Raw genomic sequence first — 18,538 nt, forward strand, 5'->3', positions numbered from 1 at the left:
AAAACTGGAATTAAATCTACCATAAACTATTAGATTTCATTAAAAGTTAACAGCTCTCCCTAATTTAATGATCTGTAAAAATATGAGTGGTGTAAATAAAGTTACACCCAGATTAAAAAAAAGAAGCAAACCTTATCATGCTCATCAATGGCATTTAGGATGACCAGTGCAGAGTCACGGGCGATCTGAAGCTGGGTGTCAGTTATAGACGCTCCATGATCCACCATCACAATAATGTGTTTGGACTGGGAACGGACTGCAGAGACATACACCGGTCTACAAGAAGATGCAGAAAAATAAACAAAATCAATAAATATATATACATTTTACAATGACCTTAGTGAGTCATATCATGCATAAATATTGTCCAACAACAAGACCTTTGAAGAGTCACAGGCCTGTGAAAGGATTTTACTGAACTATTAGTGCACTTATGTTTTTGTTTTCTTAATATTTAATTGCAAGCCTAAACTGCAGCAACACGATTAGCCATAAGAACAGGCAGTGATTTTAGAATATTTCAGGTCTAGTTTAAAGGTCAAGTTCAAGAATTAATGTGGCCGTCGACTCTTGCTCTTTTTGTGGTTTTATAGCGACACCTGTTAGTGACACGTCAAGTTGTTTACCAACAATTCTTTTACAGAGGCCTCTGTGGTCTCCATTCATCTGCAGGCAAGCAGTCAGTCTTTCAAGGATGAAGATGTGCACATCCTTGATAGAGAGGAATGTTGGTTCAAGAGAAAAGTAAAGGAAGCCATCTTTGAGAAAAGAACCCACCTGCCATTAAAAAGGGGCAGAGGCCACTGTGTCCAACTGTCCCCCTTTTACAGTGATGTTACTGCATCACTTAGCCCGCTGTGAATAGCAAGCAGCCATCAGGGCACCTGATGGTCCTCCTTTTGCATGTGAACCAACTAGTTTTGGCTGCCACCAGCAGACTGGTTGATCCACTATGAGAAGGTACTCTCTTATAAGACGGTTTGCTGCAGCTCCTCAGACTGACGAAGTCTTTTGGATAAAAGACAAAACGCTTCAACAAAGAAGAACACGTCCAGAAGACCTGACTCAACTATATTAGGCAAAGTTGCATCATTTCTCTAGTGACTGAAAGCCAAGATGCCAATATAAACAACAAAGAGAGGGAAAAAAAAGAACAATGTGGGACAAACAGAAGATGATGCAAAAGGCAGAGGGGAGCAATAGACAGATGTCTTTCAGCCATGGTTTACTAAAAAGTGTGAAATTCTGTCAGACGACAGTTGTACATTCCTGCTAAGGGCATGTGTGGTCATGAAGTACAAAAGCAGCATGCCATGAGCATAGACAAGAGGAGGAAAAGGTTGTATGAGGGTGATGAAGACAAAAGAAACAAGTTCTTAGGGCTTTCATATTAACCAGTCTGCCTCAGTAGTCTAAAGCCCTATTCGCATGGGATTAGTTTTACCTAGGGACCACATGCTAATTGTAATAATTACGGAGATTGTCTGTGTTGTTAATTCTGTGCGAACTGGCCATGTCAGTAATTTGTAAAGTAAAAATTCCCCTGGAAATTACTTACTATAATTTGCTGAATTTTGAGGTCCTTTGATAATACTGGACAGAAATGTGCGGGATCCAATACGTAATTAGGCAGTTTTTGGTTTTGTTTAAACAAAATCATTTGGAAAAATATAGAACAAGCTATTTTAAATGAACGCGCTGCTCGCTTCGGCAATTGTAGATGCTGCTACTTCCTTCACTGCAAATGACAATAGGTGCGGAGACGCACGCATGATCAGCTGACCCATCCATCCATCCATTATATTTACCCGCTTCTTCCTTTTTGGGTAGCGGGAGTCACTGGTACCCATGTCCAGCCATCACTGTACGAGAGGCAGGGAACACCCATGACAGGTCGCAAGTCCATTTCAACCCGCGGGTCAGCGGCCGCATGGCTGGTGACAGGTTGTCCACCTGAGCTCAACGTGGCTTTTTTACCTCTTAAACTGGCCGGTCGGACCTGCCTCCTCCTCATCAAATAGATTAACACAATTTTATATTGTGCATTCTTTAGTTTTCTTTGTGCCGATTCGTAAAACCGCATCAAAACCATCCCGGCTCGCACATTAAGCACATTATATGGACCAGCTCGGTCGTGAGAATGCAGCGCGTTAACATCATATCCAGAAGATGTCTGTAAATTTCAGCTCAATCTCAGGCTTTGGTTGTCCCGTGCGAATGCACCACATGAAAAGCAGACGTTGGGGAGTAATTTATTTATTACATGTGGGCCCCTAGATGAAACTAATCCCGTGTGAATAGGGCTTAAGTGGTACAAGTACAAGAGGCTTGATTATTTCATATTTGAAAGATGCAAAGGACAACCTAAGACAGAGAGAAGGGGAAGTTTGATACCGGCTGCGATGCTCGTAGTTTCCTTTGCAGTGGAACTTGTGGGCAGGGAAGACTGTAAAGATGCCTTCTTCTGAGCTGAAGTACTGCCACTTTATCCCTGGGTTGGACTTCAGGTTGTCAGCCAACACTGTAGAGAAGATGGATACAAGAAATGGAAAATTAAATCAGAAGCAGGAAGGAGAAAAGAAAAAGATTTGGAAACAGTTACAGGTGGGAGTTGTGCTTAAAACATTTAAATATTTTTAAAAACAAAGCCACATTACACTCAATCAGAATCAACTTTATTGTCACTGCACAGTTAAGCACAACAAAATACATTTCAGTGCAGCCGTCCAAAAAAAGCAAGGGTAGACGGAGGTGCATGGAGGCTGTAGCTTTGTTGTGAAGCGTTGCCCTTATTGTTTAGATAAGATAAGGGAAGAAAAACATGAGGAAAGAAGATTGTATTAAAAAAAATCTCTCACATTGCGTTCTTGACACACAGGACACAGTGTAAAGCCCCCAGTATACTGCCGCGTACGTCTATACACAGAGGTACGAGCGTACCCCCCAGGGCATGTCCGTGCAAAGCTCAAATTTTTACGACCGCATACGCGTACGCGGTGTCGCACAATAAACTGCCCGGCGACGGACTGTTTTGGATGCAACACCAATGTATTAAATTCCCCTTCTTCATCCCTGATCTGGCCTTTTCTTCTGTTTTTTTTTTTTTTTTTTTTGGCCAAGAGGCAGTGATCTCTTCCTCCTCCGTTGATGCCATGACTGAAATGGTGAGAAATTAAGGAATTTGTCACGAGGGAATTAAACTCAGGTACAGCGTGGATGAGGGAGGGTCTGAAGATTTCCTGGTGGGCTGGTTTGATGTGTGGGCTGCAGAGCTAGCGCTCCCTGCTTCTTTTTTTTTTAGATCTTTTTATTAACAACATGTAAACACAGAACACCGCTGTGGCTGCCAGCGCTCATTTTTTTATTTCCCAACCTGTCAATCAATCCAATAGGCGTGTCAGCAAATGACCAATCGGCGACCTCGATTTGTCCCGAAGGTAAACGCCCCTTGTCTGTGAAGCTGCTCTGCAGCTGCTCAGGGTGTACGCTGGAGTCTGAACCCTCTGCGTACAGTACACGCATACGTACGCGTGAACGGACGTAAGCGGCAGTATAATGGGGGCTTAAGGTAGCAAAAAAAATTATTCGGCACCAAAAGAAGCAATATAGTTAGACACAAGACATTTTGCAGGGGGTAGAGAAGGTCGATAAAGGTGGTGAGATTGTCCGTGAACACTGCCAGAAAGTTCCATAGTCTTGATAAAGATGGCACAGTGTCTATCAACGGAGTCATCTTTGATAAGGATCCTCAGATGTTCCGGAGGTGTGTTGGTGTGTGTGTGTTGGGGGGGGGGGAGCAGAGTTTCATGATTTACATATCCTCCAGGAGCAATCTGAGAAAAGTCAGCCTATCCAAGACCAAGCGGGGAAGCCATCCATCCATTTTCTTTACCCGTTTATTCCATTTTGGGTCACGGGGGTCGCTGGTGCCCATGTCCAGCAATCACTGTGCGAGGGGCGGGGTACACCCTGGACGGGTCGCAAGTCCATCACAGGGCCACATAGAGACACACGAGACAAACAACCATTCACTCTCTCACTCACACCTAGGGACAATTTAGAGTTACCAATCAGCCTAACATGCATGTTTTTGGTCTGTGGGAGGAAACCGGAGTACCCGGAGAAAACCCACGCATGCACGGAGAGAACATGCAAACTCCACCCAGAGGGCCCCTGGACCGGGGTTTGAACCAGGGACCTGCTCGCTGAGAGGCAGCAGCTCTACCAGTTGCACCACCGTGCTGCCGCGGGGAAGCCAGATTCAGATAAACAACAATTTTTGGGGTCAGGCCAACTCTACTGATTTCATGTCTGCCTTCATAGGTCTGGTATGTACAAACCGGATTCCAAAAAAGTTGGGACACTAAACAAATTGTGAATAAAAACTGAATACAATGATGTGGAGATGGCAAATGTCAATATTTTATTCGTAATATAACATAGATGACATATCAAAAGTTTAATCTGAGTAATTGTAACATTTTAAAGGAAAAATATGTTGATTCACAATTTCACAGTGTCAACAAATCCCAAAAAAGTTGGGACAAGTAACAATAAGTGGCTGGAAAAAGGAAATTGAGCATATAACAAACAGCTGGAAGACCAATTAACACTAATTAGGTCAATTGACAACATGATTGGGTATAAAAAGAGCTTCTCAGAGTGTCGGTGTCTCTCAGAAGCCAAGCTGGTAAGAGGATCACCAATTCCACCATTGTTGCGCAGAAAGATAGTGCAACAATACCAGAATGGTGTTACCCAGCGTAAAATAGCATAGACTTTTAAGTTATCATCATCAATCGTGCATAACATAATCCAAAAATATTCAGAGAATCTGGAACAATCACTGTGCGTAAGGGTCAAGGCCGTAAAACTCTACTGGATGCTCATGATCTCCGGGCCCTTAAACGTCACTGCACCTCAAACAGGAATGCCACTGTCAAGGAAATAACAGAATGGGCTCAGGAATACTTCCAGAAAGCTTTGTCAGTGAACACAATCCACCGTGCCATCCACCGTTGCCAGCTGAAACTCTACAGTGCAAAGAGGAAGCCATTTCTAAGCAAGCTCCACAAGCTCAGACGTTTGTACTGGGCCAGGGGTCATTTAAAATGGAAAGTGGCAAAATGGAAGACTGTTCTGTGGTCAGATGAGTCACGATTTGAAGTTCTTTATGGGACACTGGGACGCCATGTCATCCGGACCAGAGAGGACAAGGATAGCCCAAGTTGTTATCAACGCTCCGTTCAGAAGCCTGCATCACTGATGGCATGGGGTTGCATGAGCGCTTGTGGCATGGGCAGCTTGCATGTCTGGAAAGGCACCATTAATGCAGAGAACTATGTTCAGGTTCTAGAACAACATATGCTCCCACCTAGACGTCATCTCTTTCAGGGAAGACCCTGCATTTTTCAACACGATAATGCCAGACCACATTCTGCAGCAATCACAACATCATGGCTACGCAGGAGAAGGATCCGGGTACTGAAATGGCCAGCATGCAGTCCAGATCTTTCACCTATAGAGAACATTTGGCGCATCATAAAGAGGAAGGTGCGACAAAGAAGGCCCAAGACGATTGAACAGTTAGAGGCCTGTATTAGACATGAATGGGAAAGCATTCCTATTTCTAAACTTGAGAAACTGGTCTCCTCTGTCCCCAGATGTCTGCTGAGTGTTGTAAGAAGAAGGGGGGATGCCACACAGTGGTAAAAATGGACTTGTCCCAACTTTTTGGGGATTTGTTGATGCCATGACATTTGGAAACAACAGATTTTTCCTTTAAATGATACATTCTCTCAGTTTAAATGTTTGATCTGTGATTTGTGTTCTATTCTGAATAAAATATTAGATGTTGGCACCTCCACATCATTGCATTCAGTTTTTATTCACAATTTGTTTAGTGTCCCAACATTTTTGGAATCCGGTTTGTGTGTATGTGTGTATATATATATATATATATATATATATATATATATATATATATATATACGTATATATATATAGCACATTTATCATGTTACGTCATCTTCCCTTTTAATTACTCAAATTGTTTGGCAAACAAGGATCCAAACTTATGCATCTTTTGACAAAATACTTACATTATAATTTATGACTTAGCTCAAGTTTTCATTTAGATGTTATCTATTGTACGTAAATCAATTTCAGACAAGTCTTTACCAGAGCAGACCAACTCTCTGTCCTTAATGTTTTTTAAATATACCTACAAATGATACACAAACTGTTTCAAAAATTTTGACTCTGAGCCATTCAAAGTTGTTTATGAATAGCTTTACCTTTTTCTTTATTTGGTCTTTTTGCAGCTTATCAGAGGCAAAACAGACTTAAACCACACAAGAGAATAAACTCTGCCCTTCAGGTCAAAAAGTGAATATATATCCCAACTTTTGAATCTGCAACTTTTGTCTGAAACAGTGACCAACTACAACTGCAAAAATGTCTTCCTTTCTTTTGTTCAATATAAAAAAAGAAAGACTTTGTGACTGAATCACTGAGCAAACGGTCTATAGAAATGTTTCCAACTTCTTTTCCGCTCAGTGCAACAAAATACAAGCTTTTACAAAGGCATAGCGAGAGGGAGGGGTGGGTGGAGTTAAGGAGAGAGAAATAATAACTTCAGGGCTTTAATGGGGGAAAAGGAAAGAGAAAAATCGGTGCATAGCAATGAAAAAAGACGTCATTAAAAAAGAAATAAAACAAAGCAGCTGTTCAAACAACTCTGCTCTTATTAAAATGTAGGAATGTAGAAAAACGGTACAGAATCTAATCTCAAATCCTCAGTCCAATAATGCTTCTGCACTGATTATACATAAACTCCACTAGGTCACTGCATCCATCTTTGTGCCTCATATAAACAGGAACCACTCTGTTGTGTTGACAATAAATGAAGGACTGTGTATACAAATGTCAGGTTGCAGTGATCTATTCTGCCTTCCATGTTTAAACCTTATCAGAAGTGGATGAACAACCAAAGTGGTGCCCACATGACCATTTCATGTGGCTTTAGTATTCCTGTTCTACAGCAAACTACACAATCTAATATACTGGCCTAATCATATAAACACAAAATGTAAAGTTCTAAGAACAAAATATTGCGAAGAATGAAGTGTAATGTCAACCGAATGGATCTTTATATTTGCCAACAGGTTGTTTTAATCAGAAATGTATTGAATGACTTGGTTTTAGCGCACTGATTTTGTGCATTAGAATTTTTGTTTGTCAGCCAAATCATTTTGTAGTTACAGAAATATTTCACTTAATAATTGCAAACCTTTAATGAATTGTTGTAATAGTTAGCGTATTTTCCGTCGTAAACGTCACACCGCCCTATAAGTCGCATCAGTCCAAATATGTCTAATAAAGTGGAACAATCCATAAATATGTTGCTTCGCCTTATATGGCGCATCTATTATGCGTCACCGCTAACAACCCGGAAATTTGGACCGGTTTTGTGCCAAAAATTGATTGGCTGCCAAATGGCAGCCGCGGGAGCGTGCACAGGAGGACTTTAAACAAGAATTTAACAAGATAACACTTAAAAACAATTTTTTGTTTGCTCAAAATTATAGCAAAGGTGTGTCTCAGTTTAACTTTTCATTAATAAATGCGCTTTGATGGTCAAATCAGCTGCATTTTCAAAAGCCGATACGCGAAAACATGAACACGCAGAGGGCAACCCGTTGTCCATTTCTTCAAAATTTAACAATATAACCACCTAAAAATAATTATTTGTTAGCTCGACTTTACAGTAAAGGTGCGTCTCAGTTGAACTTTTACTTAATAAATGCACTTCATTGGTCAAATTAGCTGCATTTCACTGTGGAGGTGCATCAAAATGAAGCTGATTTGATGGTTGCACCAGGCAGACGACAGTGACAGGCTATGGCGAGTCGATTGTGTCATTAATAGCCACTTTTACCCATTACATGATACAATGGCATGCCATACTGCTCGACTGCCATCTAGCGGTTGAAAAAGGTAGTGTTCAATATTTTCAGTCAGAATGAATGAAAACGGTCATATCTCAGCCAAAAATTGGTTTAAAAATATGTAAAAAACAATCCATAAATATGTTGCTTCTGCGTATAAGTCGCAGGGCATGCAAATTATGTAAAAAAATGCGACTTATGCAGCGAAAAATACGGTATTGCTTATGCAAAACTGAACATAGACTAATTAGTGTGTTGATATTTTTCAGAAAAACGTTTCGACTATCAATCTAGAACAAAAGATTTACCATAAACTGACTAATAATAAAGACAAGAAAGATACACGATGGGAGGACTGAGAATGGTGAAGAATCAGGCAAAAAAATGGAGGTCTCGAAACACCTCTTTATGAAAGAAAAAAAATGGCTGAAATTGCACAGGATGAAAGACTTCCAAAAAAAAAAAAAAAAAAAGGGATGAAAGGCTGGATCAAGTTGGTGTTGTAATCATGCTACACTCAGACTCTGCCATCGCTGATATCAGTCCAGAGGTCTCCCATATCCACAATCATTCCCATCCCTCCATAAAATGGAAGATTAAAAACAGAGAAGCTGAAAGAAATGTCATGCAGTCAGTTCTAATCAGCTCTCACTCCTCCCACCCCTTCCTTCATTCATCATTCTCTCCATCACAATTATCCTTGGTGTTCTTGGCCACTCCCTCCCTTCTCTCTACAGCGGGCTTGTTTAGACTGGGCTGAGACAAATGGGAGAGACTGAATACACTGGGAGTGTGGGGGTCAAGATGGGGCGAGCATGAGGGACGAAAAGAGGGTAAGGGAAGTGGAGGGGGGTAACTTGAACTCATTATGACTGGCTTGTAAGGAAAATAAAACCTAGTTGGTGGTGACGTGTTATGAATGGCAGTCATTATGAAAGGTTTGCTGCATGGAGTTACTGGAGGGAAAAAGACTATGAGGTGGGGCAGCGATGGGATGACAGAGGTTGATCCGGTGATGATCAAGGTTTCACAGAAAGAGGAAATACAAGGACAATACATGTGGGGAAATGAAAGGGTCCAGTGTTCAGCATGCTGCAGGTGGGAGGCCTTTTACAAACTTATTATATGAGCATTTTAAACCAAAAGTTCAGCTATCTGAAACTTTGGGCAGCTTGTCTTATAGTTTGAAAAGAAGAATGTCCTTCTGATGTCACTACGTTTCCAAAAACTCTAAAAGCACCCCCTCATGCACAGACTTGATTTTAAGTTAGTTTTAAGAAGCTTATACTAAATACCCTAATTTTAACCCTAACTGATTTACGCTCCCTTATTTTTCTTTTGGCTGTTCCCTCTTTCAGGTGTTGCCACAGCGAGTCATCCTTCTCCATCCCATTCCGTCCTCTGTCCTCACTCCAACTACCTCCATGTCCTCTCTAACTGCAACCATACATTTCCTCTTTGGCCTTCCTCTTTGTCTTTTTCAATCCGGTTCAGTTTATTTATACAGCACCAAGTCACAACAGAAGTCATCTCAGGGCACTGAACAGAAAAGTTTCCAGGCAGCTTCATTTCACACTGTCCCTCCTCTGGACATGTCCAAATCATCACAGTCTGGCCTCTCTAACTTTATCTCTCAGTTGTTCAACCTGTGCTGTATCTCTCATGATCTCATTCTTAATCTTATCCATCCATGTCACTCCCAAGGAGAACCTCAACATACTCGGCTCCGTCACTTCCATTTCTTTGTCCTATTTTTTCGTCAGTGCTACTCTGTCCCCCCCACCGTACAACATAGCTGGTCTCACTATTCTTTTGTAAACCTTTTCTTTGACCTTTGCTGACACCGTTTTGTCACAAATCACTCCTGAAACTTTTCTCCATCCATTCCATCATTCATGGACTCTTTCACCTCTTTACCACACTCCCCATTTTTGTGGACGATGGACCCCAAGTACCATACTTGAAGTCATGCACCTTTGTGACCTCTGCTCCTTGTAGCCTCACTGTTCCTCCAGCCTCCCTCTCATTCACACACATGTACTCTGTCTTACTACAGATTACTTTAATTCCTCTTCTTTCAAGTGCATACCTCCACCTCTCCAAGTTCTCTTCCACCTGTTTCCTGTTCTCACCACAGACCACAATGTCATCTGCAAACATCATAGTCCACAGGGATTCCTGCTTGACCTCATCTGTTAGTCAGTCAATCAGTAGAGCAAACAAGGGGCTCAGAGCCGATCCTTGATGCACTCCCACCTCCACCTTGAAGCTATCTGTCACTCCTACAGCACATCTCACCACTGTCCTGCTGTCCTCGTACATATCCTGTACCAGTTTAACATACATCTCTACAACTCCAGATTTCCTCGTACAACACTACAGCTCCCCACTCGGCACCCTGTCATGGGAGGAGCAGAGTCCTAAAGGATTAGCCATAAAAACTCTTCTTTATGATGGGCCATTTTGAACACATACAGTCATGTTAATTGTTAATATCCACTCTTTGACAAATAGAAACCCTGAATTCTCATGTTTTGGGAAAAAATATTTTCTAAAAACTTATTTTTTAAAGGGTTGGTAAATAAAGCACCATTATTTGGATTTTAAAGTTTAATATAAGTTTTGAGAACTTAAAAGAAGGAAAACGTAGCAAATTGCTGAATTTACTCGTAGTAACGTCAAGTGAAACTATGGTACAGAGCTGGCTGTGCTTTTCCAACAGGGACTATGGGAAAGTTGTTAAATATTCCAGGGAATAAAACCTGTGTTACACGCATATAATGTGTAGTTTGATTTTTTTCTTTCTTTGAAAGCAGGAACTAAACAGATTAATGGCACCAGGACAGAAAAGTCAGCAGGATCCAACTGGCTTTTGTGCAATTTTAATCAAATTTGTCCGTTTTGTTTATAATCAGATACAGACAGACAAGTGTGTTGCTGCCACGTGTTGGTTTTACAAGGCAATATTCTACAACGTGCTTGTGTAATCTGGAACAGCAATAAATGTTTTGCAGCAGCAGTAAGAACTAAACAGTTTTCCAAAGATTTTCCTAACATAACACAGCAATGTTTTATTATAATCGTATGCAAATATGCTCAAGTGTTGAGAACCGATGCAACCATCTAACATCAAATCAGAACCAAGACACACACAAAAAAATAGAAAAACTGCCTAAATATAAATGGAGACAAGAGTTCAAAGTCAAATGAGACCACAGACAGTTAGAAAAAAGTTAGAAAAAAAATCATAACGGAATGAAAAAGATGGAGAAACTTTCAAACTTGTCTTTAGAGCAAGTCTTATTCTCACATCAAAGTTTTTCACTTAATTAAAATTCCAGGAGCTAAGAAGGACTGAAGACATGAAACAATGTCTTTATCAAAATGCCTTACCATGGCAACAGCCATTAGGTTATTGCTCATTTCATAAACCGCACATAATAGAAGTTCAAGCTCTTAAACCTTGTTTACCAACAAAATGTCTGTCCCTGCATTTAATGTGGGTTCCAATTGAACAAACCTGAGTTGAGCTCGCGCCCAGGATTGAAGGCTCTGCTGTTGACGTTGGGAGAAAGTCTGTCACAGCAGATGGTCTTGGAGACGTTGGTATTAAAGTGTCCATCAAACCTGAACAGAAACAAACAGAATTTGAGCATTTTTACATCTCATTTAATTGTGCAGAAGGCCTGGCTTTCCACTCAATACAAACACTGTTTGATTTCATATAAAAAACAAAGATGAAGGTTTGCACACTGATGGTTTTAGTTAAAAGACTATTCAGTTATTTCAATTCAAATCTGTTTTATTACCAGCTGTCTTATCTGTTGCCCAGAGCACATAATAAAGCCGACGTTAAGGCTGGTGAAAAACACTTTCCATGGGAAAGTGCTTGAATTCTTTCCAGGAATACCCAGCCTTTTGCGTATGCACAGTATGAACTTTAATAAAAAAGATGGATTTGTTTAACTGGGCAATCTGATTTACTTGTACAAATAGTGTGATCCAACTTATTTGTCATGCGAGTCATTTGCTTGCCAACCATTAAAACCTATTTAAAATGAACATCATTTGGCATCTACTGGAACACAGGTTTCAGTTTCTACACATGTGTAATACAGGTGTGTAGTCCTGTTGCATGACTTTTGAACATGTTCAAAATGTTAGTGCGACAAATTTTCTCTTTAAATAGAATCATCACAGGCACCTCCAACCCATGTCAAAAGATTTAGAGCCTGATTTTGACACTTGCACCAGAGCTTCCCTTGACATAAAACATCCAAGGCAAATGTCCAAGTCTAAAAACCATGCTGACATTCAATAATAGTTGCAAATACTCAGAATTTATTGTGCAAGAAACAGAAAATGTGCTTTTTTGCAGTTTAAGCCAATTAGTCTCCAACAGTTGCAGCCTGGTGAGGATGCTACCTTTAGCTTTTAAGCAGCAATATCAAAAAAAAAAAAAAAAAAATACTATATTGCATCAGTCTCTAACTGGCTTGCACATGCACTCTGGTATGATTTGATAAATGTGGCTCAGCAAAAAAATCCAACAGAACATGAATTTGAAAGTGTTAAGGAGATACTTCAAATAAAATAACGCATTATAAGGCAGCACGGTGGTGAAGTTGGTAGAGCTGCCACCTCTCAGCGAGAAGGTCGCTGGATCGAATCCTGGCCAGGGGGCAATTCTGGGTGAAGTTTGCATGTTCTCTTGGTGCATGCGTGACTATTCTCCGGGTACTCTGGTTTCCTCGCACAGCGCAAAAACATGCAACTTTAATTAATTTTTTTTTTTTTTTATGTTAGGCTTCTTGGTAACTCTAAACTGAGTGAGAGAGTGAATGGTTGTTTGTCTCGTTTGTCTCTATGTAGCCCTGTGACCTCATACTGATGAGATTTCATCACTCATCAGTATGCTGCCGTTTCTGTGTCGAGTTCTTTTTTTTTTTTTGCAACTCTCTCCAGTCAAGGACACAGTGTGAGATATGATTTTTTTAATACCTCCCCTCCCCCCGTGTTTCTCTTTTTCTTATCTAAACAAAAAGGGCAGCACTTCAGAAGGCCACAGCCTCAGACACCTCTGTCTCCCCATGTCTTTGTTTTCTCGAATGGGCTGTACTGAAATGTAATTTTGTTGTGCTTCGGTGCACTAACAATAAAGCAGATTCTGAAATACTGAAAAATTCTGATGGACTTGCAACCTGTCCAGTGTCCCCTGCCTCTCACACAGTGACGGCTGGACATTGGCACCACTGACCCCCATTACCCAAACAAAGGAAGAAGTGGGTAAAAAAATAATGGATGGATGGATGGAGGAAGAATAGGCACATGTTGGGGGTTTCTGCAAACCTGAGTAGCATTTTTTCAGAAATTTTCATAGCAGAATATGCAGTAATAATTTAATAAGTTACGCAAGTGTTGACTGCAAGGATTGGTTTATAAAATGACAGGCGTAAGCAGAAGAGCAGGCTGTTCTGCACTGCACCAAGCCCCGGTACTTTGATCCTTCTTTTCCTCTGGTGAGACTAAGTCACCCCAACCCCATCCCAATCTTCTGGCTTAGCAACATGCATACACACATGTGTACTGCCCTCATATGTACCCATGCTATGTTCTCAAAGACCTGGCGCTGGTCGTTTTTACTGACAGAAACCGTAACACGCAGTTTGCATTTGAACATGTCCCGTAAGTCATCACTATTCTCCTTCAACTCACTGTAGATGGAGGGGAAGGGCAGAAAGCTCAGCAAAATCCGTGCAAGATAAAAAACACATTTGCAGTCGCTTTGAATCCAACATGAAAACCATACGATAAAGGAGGAGAGCTCAGAGCAAAGAGCCTCAAACATTTAATGAGGGCAGAGCATTCTTTTTTTTTTTTTTTTATAGAAAATTAGGGTTTTACTCACCAAAAACACAAAACTTACAAGCTGAATTTGATTTATTCGATAAGAAACTAGTGGTGAATGAAAACTCTTTTCACATTGCATCAAACTGTACCCCTAATTTCTATAAATAATACTTACATTGCTAGAAAAGGCTCGCTGTAAAAACGCATTAATAAGCCAAAAATGTGAATTTTGGTGCCTTTAAACAAATTGAAAAGGCAGAGTTGCCTTAAAAGCAACGCCTGTCATTCTCAGCAGTTAGCCATTCGCCGTTTATTGAATCTCTTACATTAAGCAGCACCCTGCTTCAAGAATCATGTATTTTCACAAAGCAGACGTCTCAACACTATTCAAAAAGCCCCGTGAGAACAATTATCTTAAAGAGACTTGCCGCTGTGCCAGCCCCAAAGAGTAATACCATTTCTAATGTGTTTGGAGTCCCTCGGCAGCAGCAGTGGCAGAAAAGAAAACAACACGCTCACTGAAGAGCTGAAAGCTTGAAGAAGGCCTTTTATGTATCCCAAACTGTAGAAAGGCTTTAGAAAAATTGTTTAGTGCATAACATTTTTAGGGAATGGAAAACAGAAAAAGCACCTGCTGAGTTTGATTTTTTGTTTCTGAGTTGACTGGAATAAACTGAAACGTGTCTAATATTATTGCCTTTCTCATGTAGGGAAAAAAAAAAGAAGACACTAATAATACCTCCCACATAGGTGTGATCTAGTCTTAAAGGCATCAAATGTATTTAGTCAAAATCTACATTAAATGATACATGTATGTAATAAAAAGCTGAGGTATCTTGAAGTTCATTAAACAAAAACTCAAATTGCTTCTGATTGTGTGAGTGAATTATAATGGCTTATAGTCAATCTAGTCAATACACCACTAAAGGTTTTTGTCCAGGCTTTTTTTATTTATTTTTTATCCATACACAAAAGGTAATAAGTTGAAAAGTAAACAGGAGGGACAAAGAAAAACAGTCCAATACCAAAATGATTATCATCGCCACTACAGGCACTTGATCAGAGGAAAACAAGTACCGTAATTTCCAAACTATAAGCTGCCACTTTTTTTCCACAGACTTTGAACCCTGCGGCTTATACAGTGCTGCAGCTAATTTATGGATTATTTTTTTGTTTTGACGGGCTAATGAGCTTCATGCCGCCAACACATTTAGTCTCATCACACCTGGGCACAAAATACACGTATCTATTGGGAGGTGGGTCCTCGTGACTTAGTGAGTCTACCTGTATAAAGGTTTAAAAAAAAAAAAAATCTGAACAATGAAATTACTGAACAGGTCTTGGTGGACCAATGAAACGTCGAATTACCGTAAATCAAACGCACTCATACTAAATTCTTCAGATCAGTTAGTTTGCACTTCATGCACAGACTTTCGTCATGGAACGCACACGAAGAAATGCATATGATGCAGCTTTCAAGTTAAAGGCGATCGATCTGGATGTCGAAGAAGGAAATAGAGCTGCTGCACATAAGCTTGGCGTCAGTTAATCAATAGTGAGACGTTGGAGATGGCAGTGCGAAGAACCAAATCAATGTGAAAAGAAGATAAAATCTTTCAGAGGTAAAAAAATAAAAAATAAAAAAGCAGATGGCCCAAACGTGAAAACAAAGACTGGGTGAACGCACAGAGAGCAGACGGCCGAGGTGTTTTCACCTCCACCACCACCAAAGTAATAATAATAATAATGGCAAAATTAGTTTATGGATTTAACCCATCGCACCTGGGATACCCCCAGGTGGAGCAGTGGGCAGCTATGTAGGCACCCAGGGAGCAATTGGGGATTAGATGTCTTGCTCAAAGAGACACCCCGACATGTGGGAATGGCTGGGGATCGAACTTTTGGGTCCCAGGTCGGCTGCCCTGCCTCTACCCCATCTCGGCCCCCAAGTGATGTTGAGAGCGACAACGAAAGAGAGACCAAGGACATGTGTGATGAAGTTTTTCTGAGACTGTTCAATTCTGACACTGAAGAAGACGACTTTAGTGATTTTAGTGCACAGGCGGAAGATGAAGATGGCGATCAATGACTTTTCCTGGTAGGCTACTGTATTTTTTAATTTTATTTTTAACCAGCTGTGTCACATGCACTGTTAAGGAAAAACAACATAGTGATCATTGACTTTTTCTGGTAGGCTACTGTATTTATTTATGTATTTATTTATTTTAACCAGCTGTGTTACAAGCACTGTTAAGAAAAAACAACAACATAGTGATAAGTAGCTATATTTACATGGACATAAGTAACCGGATCAAACGGCTGTTCGGAACAAAAACGCGTCATGTAAACACCATGTTCGGGTTATTTGTTTATTCAGCGTGATCCGATATAATTTGGGATCAGAACGAAACGGGTGGTTTATTCATAACCCGAACGGTGCGCATGTAAACGTTTGATCTGTTCGTTTTTATCTGATGGTGAAAAACTGACCTGACTGCGCATGTGCGACTTTGCCATTTCCGACTGGCTAATGCTAATAAGATTAGCATGTCAGGGAAGTAAAACTGGTCGGTGAGTGACAACATTTCTACTAGAAACTTTGAAAGAGCTCAAAATGATCTGTATTACCTGTCGCGGGTCCATTTTGGGTGCTCAGGTTTGTTTACGTTCGTCCCGGAAGTAAACCAGAAGTAGAACTTCTTCTTTGGTGTTTTTTTTTAAAGGAGAGTTTACCACTCTGCGCATGTCAGTACTGCTGTTCAGAACAAAGCCCGCTGCATGTAAACGCTGGTCATGAACAGATTGTGCCCATGTAAACAATACATTTGAATTATTTAATGTGAAAACATTTCAATCCGGTCAAAAAATGTTGCGCATGTAAACATAGCTAGTGACTTTTTCTGGTAGGCTACTGTATTTATTTATGTATTTATTTATTTTAACTAGCCGTGTTACAGGCACTGTTCAGAAAAAAACCATTTACTGTACATATTTGTGTATGTTACGGGTACATGTTTAATTAAAAGTTTTTTTAAATCTTTCGGGTGCGCTCAATAATCTGTATATTGCAGCATATAGACTCATTAACACTGCATTTATGAAACCCTCTTCCAGTCTGGCAGCAGTTTTGCCATCTCCTCTTCTAACATACAAACAGATTACATAGTTTTGTTGACTGTGCAACCAGACATCCAAGTGATCTGCTTGATGTCAGGTCTGAGTAGCCACCGTCCAAATGCAACATATACTCTTGAACTTAACCGCGTGCGTGCCAGCAGCTCAGATAGTGAGAGTTCTTTAGAAACATGAGCAAAGCATCAGAACTATGCAAGCTTTAATCTTTAAAGGAAATGTTGCAGTATCGCCTCTAATGTAATATCATGTGTACATATTGGTCAATCTTATGATCCCTGGAGTCAATTTTCTGCAGAATGCTGCAGCAACACAAAATGTCATGAATGGTTCCAGTTTAAACTTTTATTTGAACCACTTATAGCTTAACATAAAAGGATTTGGAAAAAAAAAAAAGTCTGCTTGTACGTTTTGGACAAAATTTTACTCTGCTCTTGGTGTTCATCAAAGCGTGAGATAAGCCGGTCAGAAACATCCAAACAAAAAGATTTGCTACGTATACAAATAAGCCTTCTCCTGATACAGAAATTGCATTTCATGAATAAATTAGAAAATAAAAACTAATAAATGACCAACAATACATACTGTATATTTTAAGACTGAAATAATTTTAAAACAAGCTTTAAACCAATATCACAGCTCAACGTTTTCTACAAATGAGTGAGCAGTACAAACTGAGCTGTCTGCTGTTTTTACAATAACTCGGTAGTCAAATTTTAAGTTTTATATGGATTTAATTGTTGTTCCCGTCCTAAAATAACATTTAATAAATTGCAGTAATAACAATTTAGAGGTACTCCTTTCAATTACTGCTGGAGAAAAGTGTCAGTGTTGCAGCTGCAGAGCACACTTCTCACTTTTGAACCGGCATGGCAATGGAGGTGTTGAAATGAGCACACGGAGATCTCATGTTTAAAAAAAACACAAACATACAGACCCAAATACGACACACACACCAATTCAACAAGCCAGAGATATTTGCTATTTTCAGATACAGTCTGTTCTTGATACTAAGCAATGATTAAAGCATGCCACCGAGCACTAAGCACTGCCCTCTGTGGCCTCCCCTGCAAAAAGGAACGTCTGCCAGTTTAATGTCTAGCAGACAAGAACACTGTGAACCACCTGATCTCCCATAAACTGAATGACCTGACAGAGACCCCAGAAGCAGCTGAGGCCTGAAACTGGTCAAAGATATTCTGATGTGGACTTAAAGCTCAGGTCATGTCATTAGTCTGAGCTCACTGCTGCCCAATCAAAATGCTGTGACCTGCTTATTTTTTGCCAACATTGTTGTAAACTTTTACTCCACATTCAAAAGTAAGCGGGTCATATTATAGTTGACAGGTTGAGGGTCAAAAAAGGTAATAAACATCCAACGTTTTGAGAAGGAAGGTTCTACAAGAGGCATTTAGCTCAACTTAATTAGAGTAAAAAATATGAGATCAAGGGGTAAACGGCAAGCAGGGCTATGTTAATCATAATTAATCAGAATTTTTCAGATTATTTGGCTGAAAACTTTAAATTAAAGTCTTGAAACTTAAATAAGTAAACACATTCAAAGCCGGATGAAGTAACCCTACTTTGTTTTTTCCTTTCTTTCATAT

The 18,538-nt window shown here is 40.1% G+C and overlaps 1 protein-coding gene across 1 annotated transcript in view; it reads right to left on the reverse strand.

The window, feature by feature from the left end:
• The window catches only part of cachd1 (cache domain containing 1), a 99,377-nt gene that overhangs the window by 30,743 nt on the left and 50,096 nt on the right, over positions 1–18,538 (reverse strand). The window contains exons 4-6 of the mRNA XM_037698005.1: positions 11,470–11,576; positions 2,395–2,521; positions 132–276 (exon numbers count right to left, since the gene is read on the reverse strand). Coding sequence (XP_037553933.1) covers positions 132–276; positions 2,395–2,521; positions 11,470–11,576 — 379 coding nt within the window. The remainder of the gene's footprint in view (positions 1–131; positions 277–2,394; positions 2,522–11,469; positions 11,577–18,538) is intronic.

Source organism: Nematolebias whitei, chromosome 3 (genome assembly GCF_014905685.2).
Source record: "Nematolebias whitei isolate Nwh7 chromosome 3, NemWhi1, whole genome shotgun sequence".
Taxonomy (NCBI): domain Eukaryota; kingdom Metazoa; phylum Chordata; class Actinopteri; order Cyprinodontiformes; family Rivulidae; genus Nematolebias; species Nematolebias whitei.